The sequence below is a fragment of the Chroicocephalus ridibundus genome, chromosome 6 (genome assembly GCF_963924245.1).
Source record: "Chroicocephalus ridibundus chromosome 6, bChrRid1.1, whole genome shotgun sequence".
In the NCBI taxonomy this organism is placed as follows: Eukaryota; Metazoa; Chordata; class Aves; order Charadriiformes; family Laridae; genus Chroicocephalus; species Chroicocephalus ridibundus.
In genome coordinates, this window is record NC_086289.1 from 9,587,709 (window position 1) to 9,602,406 (window position 14,698).

General features: G+C 45.3%; 1 protein-coding gene across 1 annotated transcript in view; it reads left to right on the plus strand.

The window, feature by feature from the left end:
* The window catches only part of ABLIM1 (actin binding LIM protein 1), a 211,983-nt gene extending 204,258 nt beyond the window's left edge, over positions 1-7,725 (plus strand). The window contains exon 24 of the mRNA XM_063340172.1: positions 594-7,725. Coding sequence (XP_063196242.1) covers positions 594-707 — 114 coding nt within the window. The 3' untranslated portion in view covers positions 708-7,725. The remainder of the gene's footprint in view (positions 1-593) is intronic.
* Positions 7,726-14,698: the final 6,973 nt, after the last annotated feature.

The window sequence follows — 14,698 nt, forward strand, 5'->3', positions numbered from 1 at the left end:
GCACTCGAAAGCAGCTGAACAAGAAGTAACTTGTGCACAAGACAGCACCAAAAAATGTTTCATTGGCAGTAGAGAAATGTGCTGGACAGTTAGTCTGGGCAGACATCATCCTTCTCAGAACTTCAAATGTAGCATGTCAACCTGCAGCCTTTCTGCAAAGCTCTCCTGAAACCCGCTGTCTGGGCGAACGTTCCTATATAGGCGGAGGTGACTGGCTAAAGCCTGGCACAGGGGCGTGCAGGAGCTGGTTCTGTTCTCTGATCTGTCACTGCTTGCTGGCTCGCTTCAGACAAATCATTTTTCTGTCTCTTGCTTACTCAGCAACTGAAATAGTTCTCCTGGTTTCCTTTGTAAACTTCTCAGACTTAACAAATTGCAAAATGTTATTGATTCACTGCGCACCCGAGTTCATGAGGATTTGGATATGTGTTCTGCCAAAGCTTTATTATTTTCTGCAATGGCTCTTACGCAGTGACATGAAATCCCTAAGGCACTCCTGTCTCTTCTTGTGTCTCTTTGGCTTTGACTGACCATTGCCTTTTCTCCTTTTTTTTTTTTTTCTCCCCCCCCCCCCCCCCCTTTTTTTTTTAAAGCGTCACTTAGCTCCTGAAGTTTTTCAAGAAATATTTGGCATGACGATACAGGAGTTTGACAAGTTACCTCTCTGGAGACGCAACGACATGAAGAAAAAAGCAAAACTCTTTTAATCTCCCTTTAAACAAACCAACAAAAAATGATGCATAGGATATTGTATCATACAGTCCAAACTATTTGGAAGCAACTACTTATCCACCAAAAAGGGAAAATCGCATAGTGGCACCTCTGTACACAGCAATTGAACAAGACGAACATTTGCCCTCCTGGAACACAGAGGGAAAATATCTGGGCTCAGAAACAACGGTGATAGTTTTCAGAGGTGTTGACCTGTTACATGATATTATACAAGATAGGAAACTGTTCTGTTCTTCTCCCTCGATATTCCCTTTACTTCTCTCCACAATACGATGGACTTTATTGCTAGAGCCAGGAAGTGCCCTTAGGATGCCTTGTAGACTAAAGTAGTTGTAACCACTCCAAGAACTGGAAAAGAATATATATATATATATATAAAATATATATATATGTATGCGTGTCTGCGTGTGTGCGCACATGTATTTATATCTATCCATCTATCTGTGTGTGCGTGTATGTATGTGTATACATGTGTATATATATGGAGAGGAAGAGAGATGCTCTGTAGTGAAGGAGAAGCCCTTTGTAACATATCCACATGGTCACATTAAGTCTTTCACACAATTATTTCTTAATTGGCACTCTTTTGAAATGGCATCTTCTTCGTGTGATACAATCTGCAAAGGTGGGCGCTCCGCTCACTTTCAGTACATACCAGTTGAATTTCTGGAAAATGGACTCCTTGTATATATTTGCTAGGATATAGGAAGTGAATTGCTGTGTCTGTTGTCAGTCTTCCCTCTTCCACACTTTCTGCTTGAATTAATAAGGCTGGATCTTAACCAGTCATTTGGATAATTTAGGATCACTTAAGTAATGGGAACGATGGAGAAGAGTCAGTTTTCTTGTAATTTAGTCCAGGAGATGGGTGGATGGGGGTGGGGGTGACAGAGTGAGAAAATGCTTTTTTAAGTGTGCCCTGGTTCGCACCCAGAGATTTCGGGGCAGACTCCCTGCTAGTACTTACTAGTACAGCTCATCAGACTGCAGGGGAGTTGTAGGATTTTACATCAGCAGGGAAATGGTTCTCTGCAAGCTAACACACAAATGCATCCCTCTGTGGGAGGAATGTTTATGAATTAAAAGGTACCATCAAGGTGCCATGCTCTGCCAATAGAGGCTTTTTGATTAAATTGCAGTTGCTGTTGTCAATATGGCACAGTGCATGGGGCCAAGCACTCTTTTTAGTTAATGTAGTTTTTCACTTGTGCTTGGAAAAGAGGGCACAGACTTTTTTTTTTCCTCTCTTGAAGCATCTAAGCTCCAGCCTTGGTTATTTTTATTTCCCTTTGTGCCTGACTTGGTTTTTGAAGACAGAGTAATCATGCAAGACAGTTTCTGAGCTGCATTGAACTCCTTATTGCTTTCAGTCTTCTTCCAATATGCTGCAGCATAAAAAACTGCCTGTATATACCTTAACTGCTTCTGGGCAAGTCCTATACAGAGGAGGACATGAGCACCAAAGTAACTGAATGAATGCATTGTGGCTGCAAGGTCAGCTTTTTCTCTTCCTTGGTGCTTAACTGCCAATGCATACTGCACTTATGAGCCCGTCTCCTCATACGGGAGAGGGTCATTTAGGTTCTGTGTCTGTCAAAGAATATCAAGGTTTCATTTTTAATGCAGAAACTTTTGGCACTGGAGACATCAGAACCTTTGTATTTTCTGTTATATGAGACATCGGTGTTAAAATCTGGAAGTCAGGAAGGGGAAACACTCCTATGTAGTTGTGAGATTCAGTGTCACTGCGTTGAGTTCTCTATATCACCAAATGGCATTTCACCATGAAATGTGCAGGACAGCCCAAATCCTGCCTCCTCTTTGCTGGTTTAGGAAGTCCTGTTGCAAGAGATCACGGTGGTTCCTTTGATAAAATCAGAGTTGAAGATTCAGTTTATGAGAGACAGATACAAGGGGTCAGCCCTTGCTGCTCCATGTCCCTAGAGCTAAAGGAATGGTGAGTCTATGGGACAAGCTGGAGAATATGCCACCATGCAGGTCTGGTATCACAGTCCCCACTGAACAGAAGTCCTCAGCGAACGTCCTCAGCGAACGCTGTGACACACGCGATTGTGAGTAAGCTCTCTGGACTTTACTGGGATTGCAGCAAGGATTAGTTCAACATGTTTTACTTCATTTTTCAGAACACGCATCTGAAAGGGTTTTAGAGGAACACTGAGAAGTAAATGGGAATGTTAGGTGCGCTGGCAGTTTGAGATGCATTTTTGAGTGACTGCTGAAACCAAATCCATATGAAGAAAGAAGAGCAGTGTTTTACAGTCACAGGCATTCTGAATGCTGGAATCTCAGAAATTCAGTGTTTGTCACCCACAAGGTGTGGCTTAACTTTGAAATGAACACTTGAGTTTTAATGCATTTAAAATACTAAAATTCTCCAAATTTTGTCAGCCCACCTCCTATAGACAATACTGTGTTGCTGCCTCTCAGACGTAGCAGGTATTATGAGTCTTTTAGCGCAAGTCACCTTGACAATAAACCTTTTTGATCCGAAGACTTGCTCTCTCAAGGATGTGAGCTGCCAGTCTGCATTTTTCTATCCCCATCTCTAGATTACTGTTGAACTTCTCACAGCATATATGAATACGCTACCCAGTCATTTCAGAAATGACTAAGCCAGCTTGTTTTCTCTCCTCTCCCTCCTCTCCAAAAAAAAAAAAAAAGAAGAAAAAAAAAAAAGAAAAAAAAGTTTAAAAAAAAAGAAAAAGAACCCAGCCTCCTAGCCTGTGAAGAATGACAGGGTAATTTTTATCTGCCTCATCATCTGAGAATTTAAAGCTGCAGTTGTAGCTTGGGAAGGAATGAAAAGAAGCCAGCTTAAATTCTGCAGAAACAATTGGGCCACTGCTGGTTCACATCTCACTGGCGTGGAACACAGTCAGTCAGTTCACAGTCCTCTGCACTAGACTTAATACTGCTTTATTTCTGATTGAGAATGTGAAGGGTTTTCTGAGCTTCAATTTCATGCCTATAGTTAATTCCCCTTAACTACCCCAACCATCTACATGTAGACACACCCCAGGAGATCACCTGTCCATAAAACCCACGTTGAGCCGCGGGGGGTGGGGAGGTGTTTTCTGCAGTGGGCTGGTAGCGATTGTCACTGCAACATTTTCTATTCTTTCATCTGCCCTTCCCACCTAATAAAAACAGAAATGTAACCCCAGGAGGAATTTTCTTTGTAAGCAATGAATCATTTTCCTAGTATCAATAGGATAGTATTTTCTTGGGCAGTTCTTTGTAATTCCCCTCTTTAATACTCTTTGGAGACATGTCAGGGATTGGACTGTGTTCTTTAAAGGTCCCTTCCAACCCAAACCATTCTGTGATTCTATGAATATGCCTTAAGTACATGCTTATGTCCTTCTATCTCCTGCAAGGCGTTTGAGCTTCTGATAAAGTCCCATCACACTCAGTGCTGTCAACAGAATGTCATGGCCAGGAGGACTGCAAACTGGGTGCTTTTGTCTTGTTTTTTCCCCTTTTCTGCTTTAGGAGTGATGTAAGAGCAAAGACCTGTCAAAACGTTGCTAAATAACCACACGTGTGCAAAATGGGCTTATGTACACATGCAGGTTCTCAAACACAGGTGCACGTGTAGCACCCACACTCCCCATTTGGAGTTGAGATACTATGTGAGTAGTTAACCTGGAATTTCCAGTTAGTGTGTAGTGTTGACTAGATAGCGGTCATTAAGTTACGAAGGTTGTCACTTGCATACGTGCTTGTATCTGCGGGGCTTGTGGCTATCTGTGATGTATTGAGTGTGCAAAAGGCAGGGTCAGTTTCCCACATCATGGAAGTGCCAGGTTGGCCACAAGTGATATCATCTAAAAGGCTTCCTCAGGCGTATGTGAACACTTGCAGCAGCCATCCCTGGCAGTGCTGAGCTGGAAGGGTAATACCCTGTGCAGTAGTCTTCGTACTAATGGGGAATGCAGAGATCTGACTTCCTGGGTCTTGTGCCCTCTCCAGATACTGGTCTGATAATTTCCGTATGAACAACTAGAGAACTGTTCTGCGTTACAGTGGGAACAGCTGGCCATACCCTCTATACTCGTGCCTTAACTTAGCGTAAGTTCCAGCCTACTGCAAGTCAGAAGCTGAAATAAATACACTGAAATAAATATGTTGTTTATCATCTCTTAAGACAGTAGAATTAAGCCAACTGGAAGAGCAGATTTGGGAATTACTAAACTGTCCACTATTTCTCAATGAAGCAATGTGATCTATTGTGGCCTCAGTTCAGGAACCTGAATGTAGCATCTCAACTCTGCCAGTTTCCTATCCCAAACCTGCTAAACTTTCTGTACAACTGGAAAAGTAAGTTCTTATGAAGTTTGCTCCCAGAATTTCTTTTTTCTTTTTTTCCCCGTAGTTGTTTGTTATCATCTCATGCTGGTGTCATTTAAGACAGGTTTTAGTGGCATCTCAGAAACGTACTTGTTTTCAGTTTCATTAGTAGCCTTTCATTATGTATGGTTTGTGATGCGTTGTGGACGTAGCTGCAGCGTGCTGTGAAAGGTTAGACTAGGAAAACAGTAAGTTTCTTAATAGCTGTATGTGGGACAAGCTAGCTCTGTGGCTCCGGAAGTGCTTTTACTTCTGCAAAGGTGTCATCTCTTCTCACAAAGCCCTCTAGTCCAAAGTCCTTGGGCCCAGCACTGAAGTGCTCTCTGCCCTTTCCCTGTTGCGATTCAGAAATCCTTTCTCAGCCATGCAGTTCAGACGTCCTGCTGTTCAGGGGAGGTCACCAGGACCCTTGCAAAACTTTTCTAAAAAGTCTGTTACGCTGAAATTAGACACATTTTAAAGGGAAAGCACATCCTTGCAAGCCATACTCCTCCTAGTGTATTTATGCCATGTCAGGTAATAGCGATGCATGGAGAAGGGTTAAGTTCTGGGAAGAAGGGCTGGCATAAGTTCGATTTCTCCAGGGTTTGCCACGGTGGTGTTCAGCGGACTTAGAAGAAAACGCAGGTATGAGCCTGTGGTACTTATTTCAAATTGGGGAAGTCAAGTTTGGAGCCCCCAGCTTATGAGCATCTACGCTGAAATTAATGGTATAAAGCCATTACAAGTGACAGAAAAATTAACCCCCAAACCCCCCAAAATATGAACATCCCCTAAACTCATCTTGGAATGACTTATCTTGGCTCATCCTGACTTAGGGGGAGATCTTGGCATATTTGGGCCGTAGCCTTGTAGAACAGACGAAATGGAAACCGGCCTTGCTCCCACTCTATGATTCATTGCGTTTCTTTGGAATGTATTTGTGGAGGAGGATGTCCACATCCTGGAAGTTACCTATGGCAGTAAAAAATACCAATTAATGATAATGCTGATGCAATAAAACATGTGCAGGAAACAAGAAAATCAACTAATCTGTCCTGAAATGCCAGTCATCTTTCCATGTCAGAGAGACCCTTAGGGATGACTCCACAGCCCCCATCCCCATTCAGGTAGCCCCAGGTCATGGTCCAGTTTGTGCCCTGTCAAACTTTTTGGCCCTGTCAACACACCTGCTGGAGTCCAGCATAGTCTTCAAGGTAGACGCATAGCAGGGGCTGGTTTTGACAATATGTGGTATGTTTTTACCCCATTGCTGCGTAATGAAGAGCTAGAGAGAGCTTCTGAGCACTGTGATAGTAGTACAATGCACCTTTCTCTTTTAGTGTAACTTATTGCTGTGGGTTGCAGGACTGCTCTGCCTGGTGAGTTTTGCCGTGTGATTCCTCCCACACACCTCTTTTGTGCTTGGTAAAATAAGAAACAAAAAAAACTCTATCACAATGCAAAGATACAGAGTTTTTAGTCCGACAGCTCTGCTGGCAGGAGCTATGTGATGCGTGCATTTGGCAGGGAGAGAATAAGTATTATTAATTTTAATGTAAGCATCAGTGCAGGAAGTGGGAATATAATTGGCCATTAATGTTGTTTGCCTGTATGCAAAATAAATTATTTGTTGCCCAGAGGGCTTCTAACAGGGAAATAAATTTCTGCTAATGATTTGCTAAATAACGCTTGTCCAAGTGAAGAGGTAATCCTTCCACGTGTATTGCTATCTTTCTTTTGAGGTGAAAAGAGATGACTGAAGGCAAACAGTAACCTGTTCTATCAGGATCGCCACAGTTAACACAAGTGTTGGTCCCAGGACTTGCAAAGCTGAGGCCCACCGGACCTTGCTCCTAGGTGTTAGGAAATTAAGTATTTCAAGCAGCAGAAGCAGCTATGGGAATTCCAGCGGTGCCTTACCAGGCTGAGTCTCTAGCTCCCTTAGGCGCTTTGACAGGTCCCTCTGGACACTTGCCTGGGCTTTTGTCACTCTGCACCTTTCAGAAAGCACTTCCCCCCCAGATGCAAACCCACTGAAATCAGTGGAACCTCTCACTGACATCCCACACGCTTTGGAGCAGGCCCTTTCTCGGCTGGCTAGACCAGGAAAGCCTCTGGCTGCTGTGTATGCTCACAGCAGTGAGCTCTGTATGCCACTACCGGCTCAGTCCTGTCCAAGCAGTGTGGCTTGGTCATTGCTGACAACTCTTCCTGTAAGGGGGCCTTACAGCTGGGAGCTTTTTTTTTAAGCTTTGGAAACTGAAACTAATTTTTCAAAGGTGTATTTTCCTTCAAATCAGTAGATTTTGGCAATAGGATTTTTTATTATTTTATTCTTGTTTTCTCCTCCTTCCACACGTTACAAACCAGCGTTTTGGGGAGGTGTCCCTGTGTTTTCCATTCATCTGTGAGACAGCTCTCTTTCTGAGTCTCTGTAAAAGTGAATCAATGTCTTGTCTGTACAGTAAGTCTGCTTGTATGCATAATGAAAAGTTGAGCTGGGTTGCCGTTCTGTACAATTAGTGTTTCCACTGTCATACCGCAAACAGCACATATTGCACTCCTGTGCCACTGTAATCTGCATCACTGTTGTACTCAAGTCAATGAATAAAGTTTGGAGCTTTATTCTTAATCGCTGGATTCATGTTGCCTCATTTATTTGTGGTTTTTTTTTCATCTTGCAGAATTATATCAAAGTCTTCTCACAAAACAGGATGTGCTTTCGAGAGAGAGAGAGAGAGAGGGGTGAGGCATGAATGACCAGAACAAGACAGATGAACGGTTACACAGCTCCAGTGAAATTTATGATAAAAGGTTTGAAAATGCGCACCAGGCTTCCTGTAACTAAGCCACTAGAAATAGACATTCATACAAACCACATAGGAGTGTTAATTTTATGTGGTCAATTTGTGGTTTAAAAGGAGCTGAGATATCAGCAAGGTCAACTGGGTCATGCTGTTAGATCAGCTTCACAGGCTAAATGGTTTCCTTTCTTTATCCTTGCAAGTCTAGCTAAAATTTTAGTCCCCAACTTGAAAAGATATTTATGTGTCTTAGTTAAGTCTTTGCTTAATTACCTGGAGTTGTAACCCGCCCAGCCTTGGTTGGGGTGTAGAGAGTAGAGGACAATGCCATTCAAGGAAATAGGGCTATAAAACACCTATGAATGTGCTGAATGCCCGAGTCCCCAGCAGACTGTAGTGGGAGCAGAATTAAGCACAGTGCACCTCAGAGGAATCTCTAGCAATTCCTGTCAGTGCCTCAGAAGGCAGACATGTCAAGGGACTTCACTCGTTATTGCATGTAGATATCCCCTGGAAAAGAAGGCACTCATACACAGCTCTCTAGATGACCTGCCGAACATCTTCCCTGAATTAATTTGAGCCTCCTGCAATTATGGGACCTGCAGCAACCAGAGCTGGAGCCTCATTAGGATTGGCCTCTGGGCTTGTTTGTTAAAGGGGAGGGAGGTGTGGTGGTGTTACTATTTGAAGTGAAGCCACTGGGAATCAATCCTAAAAAAAAAACCTTAAAGGGGGTGGGAAAGAATCTTGCTTCAGGCAGTTGATCATCTGAGCTGTAGCCCTCCGTTCAAGGGCAGGAACGATGCAGCGCTCATCCTGCACAGCGTCCTCGAGCCTACAGAAAGCCCCTGCAGCATCGAGATCTGTGCCCTGCAGATAACACGTTCCCCATCTCTTCCACTCCTCAGCCCTCTGAGACTCATCCCTGCCTTGCCCTACCTTGATAGTTTACACAGGTTCTCTCTCGGAACGAAGGTGGAGTCTCCCCCAGGGTTTTACTTCAGTGTACTGCATTGGGTATATGTAAGGATTGAGTCTCAGGTTCCTGCTTGGAGAGACAGAGGTGGGGAATTCAACACCACCATGAAGTTAGCTGTTAGGAAAGTTCATATCTTCCCTTCCCAGGCCATGCCTAGATTTTTGTTGTGTTATGTTTGTGCTGGAACTTACACAAGAGAAACTTTTCTGTGGGCAAATCCACCAAAGCTACTTGGAGGCAGTTAGATGCTTCCTTTCTTTGGATGGCTTACTCCAGAGATTGTACTTTTGCTGTAGGCGGGACAAAATCAAATCAAAGTCAGAAAATCACATTCATCCATTGCAGCTGCTGGAAATATGACACGGTGAGGGGCAGAAGCACACTGAAGCAAAATATTTAAACCCAAGTTTTTTGTTATCTGTATTGCTGTAGCGCCTAGCTGGAAGAGCCCCAATCCTGAACTGGACTGTTGGTAAGTATAGGGTGGAGATGACCCCTGCTTTGAACATTTAATGGTCTAATTTTCAACAGGCATGTAGGCCCATGGACTTCGGCAGGTCAGCACGTGTTCCAGTATCCCTTGTTTCTCTGTTCCCTCCATGTTTATAGGCATTTCTTGCCCAGCCACTTCACAGCCTTCATTGCTGTCAGACCAAGTATGAATGAGAACATAAAACCCCATTTTCTATCCTCTTCTTTCTAGCACCGGGAAACTTCAGGGGTTTAAGGAAACTGTTTCCTCTTGTGAGCAAACCCCAGTTGATAGCACATGGTGCTGTGCACATTAACGGTGGGAAGTGCTGGGCAAACCTGAGCCAGAGAAGAGTTAGGAAGACACAGTGATGGTTTTAAATGCCTGCCTGTTCATCTGGAAGGCAAACATAGAATCTAAGTGCGGCCTTTCTTCAAAAAAGTTTGCACTGTTTAGTTCCCCTTCCCGTGGACATCAGGGAGATGTTTCCTCACTGCTCAGCAGGGCAGGACATTGCTCCCCACCTGCCTGCAGCCCCCAAGCCGTTCCATGTTAGGTGCTCTCTGGGCATCTGCCGGTAGCCTCCCTGGGCATCTCCACTCAGGTAGGGAGCAGGGAAGGTCTCTGCATGGAGTATCTGCTTACACAAGTGGAGGTCTATCTGTTGATGCTGGAAATTTTCTAAAAAGTTTCCCAACCATAGAACAGAAAAAACTGAAGTTTCCCTTTTGAATCAGTCTCACTTACTCTTGAAAATCCACTGCCTGAGTCTCGGCTCCTTCCCTGTAGTGACAGTCACCTTGTGGTGCCAGCCCTAGGACATGTCCTGCCAGCCCACGCTCTGGAGGTCCTAAGCAGCACTTCCCCAGCTGGGGATCTTTGACCCAGCAGTTTAGTGGCGCGGTTGCTCCGTTACGGCCACTCCAGCCCAGAGCAGTTGGGAATATTATTGCCATAAATGCGCTCCTATGTGTAGAGCAAATTCACGAGGATCCATTCCAGTCATCAGCTCCACAGTGGGACAGTGACAGCCAGCCTAAGTGCATTTTTAATTTCCCTTCAGTTAAATACACAAGGCCAGTGAAATCTAAGTCCAGGGTTTCTTTTTTCTTTTCATTTTTTTTTTTAATTGTTAGACCGTTTTCCCCTGCTCCCCTCCTCCCCACAAATAATGTGAGGTTTATGACCCCTGAGTAATGACTGTGGAATGCACTGCATCCTACAGCCATCCCAAGGCATCTGGCAATGGGAATCTTCACAGCATGTCAAAAATACACAGATAATACCACTGTAAATAGCTCAGATCAAAACAAGTCAAATGTCAATGCTAATTTGCTGTCAAGTATATAGCCCAAGACCACTTCCTCCTGCAAAGAGAGACCCAGTTCCCAAGTGTGACTTGCTCTGCTGTCAGAAGCAGCTTGTTCCCTACCAAGAATCTCCCCAAACTCTGAATGAACAAGAGTGGGGGTTTTCCCCTTGCGGTTTTATTTTTCTGTAGCTTTTGTGCCTGTCTGCTGCCGAGTCCAAGTCTGGGAAATTAAACTTCAGTTTTGCCTGCCATTTTGCTATTGTAAAAAAAGGACTCTTGGGAGAGATATTTACTGTTTTCTATGGCTCAGTCAGAGGGCGAGAGAGAAAAGTTGTTCCAGGAGTTCCCATTACAAAGCATTTTTTCACATAGGCTTACTTTTATTTTGTAAGGACTGGGAGATTAAAGAGCCGGCAGCACTGGAACAGGAAGTTTGCTGTACGTCCAAAGGTCAGGTGGGTCTCAGACAGCCACTGGTTCCAGCTCTCTTTTATATACACACTGCAGATTAAAATGTACACCCCGGACTGGATGTAGTAGTCGTGGTAGAGATGGGAGCCCAAAGGTTCAGGGGAAAGGAAGAGAGGGGGAGCAGGGAAACGGCACAGCGCAGTCGCTCCTCGGGCTGTGATTTCACAAGACAAAGCACTGGGCGGCTGTTCAGCGAGCTTAAGGTATTCCCACGCCCCCACAGCTTTTTCCTGCCATCAGATATGTCAGCATGACTGCTTGTGGGGTCGCTCTCAGTGACATTCGGGAACTGATCCTGCTTAAAAAAACATTTTTTACTTTTTATTTCATTGCATAGAGTTGGGTTTTTTTTTCTTTTTAAGTGGAGTCAGTTCCCTGCTTCAATTTAAGCAGTGGCCTCACAAAGCAGTTGTGCTGGCATGAAAAATGGGGTGGGCACAAGTGGACAACTGGGTCTGAAGAAAGAGTGAGAACAGAACACGTTAAACTGCGAGGGATGTTGCTCACTTTGTATCGTGAAATCACAGGCTCAAGTCCATGGCAGAGAGGGCAGGTGGTCGCCCTCCTGTAGCTCCTTCAATTCCAGCAGCACCGTCGCACCTTCTGTTACTAAGAAGTCAATTAAGACGGGTATAACTGTATGGGTGTTGAGGGGGAGGGAGAACGGGTTGAGCCCTGAGACCCGTACAGTCTGCGCTAGATTAACGTCCGGAGCCGAAGATGGGAGAGAGCCTCTGCTGGGCACTTGTGTCTTGGTGGGTGTTACGATGTCTTTGCTAAAACTGGAGCAACACTGTTTGGAAGTCTGGAGAAGACAGTCTCCACAGATTTCCCTTAGTGAAATTCCCAGTCTTCAGCTGGCAAGAGTAGGGGGCTGGATGTAAATTAATACTGCATCCCCAGGTAGCCCAGTGAAGAACCGTCAAAAGGCAAGTCAGGTCTGGCGGGAGCTGACTGACTTGGAGCCTGACTGTGCTGGTGGATGTCTCCACATCATGCTTGGGAGTAGATCTGGTGCTTATTTGCTATTATTTGGGCTGTCCCTGGCCCCATAGCACCAGGTATTGGAGAGGAGAGTTGGGGGTAGAACCAACCCTCACTTCCAGACTAGCCCAGTAAGGCTGCCAGAGGGAACAGTGCTCCCCTTGGCTGATTCTTCTGGATTTAGGCTGGATACTGCAGAGAAAACAAAATGCAGCTGAGCCCATTCAAGGAATTCATTGACAAATGCTTTAAGGTCTTTAAGTGAACCTAAGTGTTTGCTGTGAAACAGGAGACAAGCTAATAATTGAAACAGGTTTTACAATGAATGAACTGCTGCTGAGAAATGCCTGCTTTACAGCCTTGATCCCGTGCTGGATGTTAAATGACTGCCAGGAGCAAACTCTGTGGTGTCTCAGCTCTTACCCTAATTATCGTTTACAGAGGAGCCCCAGCTAGATGAATGAGGAATGCAATATAAAGGACTGCAGTAAGATTTATCAATGCGGCTACATGAATAATTCCCCTTGCAATGATGCATTTAAGAGCATGGATATTGTGGGAGGAGGAAAGCCAGTGTTTGATAGTTTGAATCATTTAAAAGTGTGAGTTTTGTGGCTTTTGCCGTTTCCTCTACCTGCCCCCCTTCCAAAAAAGAAAAATAAAGGTTTAATCCTCTTACTGGCCAGGTTCGTGAAACAACAGTAGGTAACTGAAAGTAAACTTCTGCCGAGGCCAGTAAATATTGGATCATCTAAATGGTCTGCCATGGTGCTCAGGCAGCCCCGAGCACGCCGCTTCAATGCTCTGATGTTGCCTGAACTCTTGGCACTCAAGGTTTGGTTTTTCCGTAACTAACTAATTGTTCAGCTTCCTGAAAAGTGCGTTTGTGCTCTTTGTCCCTCGGGAGCGATCCCAGCAGAGGACCCTCTGGAGAATTTTCCTGTGTTCTGCCAGCTCAAGCAACAATGGAGTTACCACCAGGGTAGGCAAATTGCCCATCTGAGTGGAGGGAAAAGCTAGCTGAAAAACTGACGCTGTGAGGAAAAAATGAGTAGCTTTTACTCATATCAGCAAGCCAGCCAGCCTCCACGTGCAGCCAGCCTGTCACTAGTGCCGGCACAAGGGAAGGGGTGAGGGAAGGCATTGCCATTCAGTGGCAACATGTTTTTAAGCAACTTGAAAACACCTCTAGCAGTGCAGGTCCCTAGAGACATAAGCTGAAGTCACCGCGGCTGCTGTCCTGCCAGGCAGCCCTGGCCGTTCCAGGTCTGCTGAGGGCCAGGCAGACCATATGGAGGCCATGGTGGAAGACTGCCCTGAGCCACCATGACTGTGGGCAGAGGGAGGGCTCTGTCCTATGCCACTTTCCTGCCACCTGGGTCTTCAAAGGAACTTGGAAACCATTCATTGAAGACTGGAGTCAAGAATGAGCCTTCGGGAAGGCATCTCCCTGGAGACAATCTTGCCCTAGTAAGGGCTAATGCTGCCCAAAGGATCCCTGCCTCTTGCTGCTGCCCCCATTCTGCTCTTGCCTCTGGAGTCAAGGGTGGGGTCATTCCCATGACTTCCTTTTCCCCACAAACCCTCCTCTTCTTATCTTTTCCTTCTTTCCTCAATCAGATTGTTACATGTGGAGGAACAGGTCCATTACCCTGCTTTATCTTTGTCTAGCAGACTCCTAGCAGTCTGTGTCTGCTCCCATAGGCTTGGCCCTGCCCCACCACACGTCCTGGGTTTCAGCTTAGCCTTCTCCTCATGGGGACACCCAGGCAAGTTCACCCAAAAATAACTAAACTAAATTTACTAATCAACCCCCACCCTGGGCATTTTCAGCCTGAATTAAAATGTCTTTAGTCAGATTAGCTCACTGTGGAATGGAGTAAACCAAAGCAAATTAAAGACACTTAGAAAGTGAAGGTTTGGTAAGATGTTCTGCAGGTCTCATGGGAGGTACTAAAGCCATTACTGCTCTCCAGCTCACCACCACTCTTCTGCCGTATGTCACCACCTCAAGCTGCAGCACTGAAACAAATGAAAGTGTGAGCGCTGCGTGCAGACACAGGCGGGTTATTTCAAGCAACCTTCCTTGGTGGTTGAACTGTGGTAGGTTTCTGCTGAGAACAAAGTACCACGACAACAGTATTTGATGAGTGGCCAGTGAGAAGCAAGAAGGGGGCAGAACCTGCACTGAACAGGCTCCTGGACAGGATCTCTTGATATAACATTAGTACTCAGAATTGACTGTTAGCAGAAACCTCTTCCTGTAGCAGGAACCCACATGTCCCCTTACTGTATCTGTCGGTGGAGAAGACCGGAAAGGTGCCATCCAAGATGGACCATGTGCACTTGTATAGTCACCTCCCACCCTACATTGTCTGTTGTGGCTGGAGCTCTGAGCTCCCTGGGGATGGGCAGAAGATGGCTTGGATGTACAGGGTCCTCAGGCATTACGGGACACTTTGCTCCTGCCTCTTGTGCATGAGATGACACACCTAGGTTGCCTAACTTAGCCGGTGGTGACATTAGTGGCCTGTGCCCCTGGGCGACTCTCCCAGTTGCTCCCCCCCTCCAAAAAACCCGTTTCTGGGCAC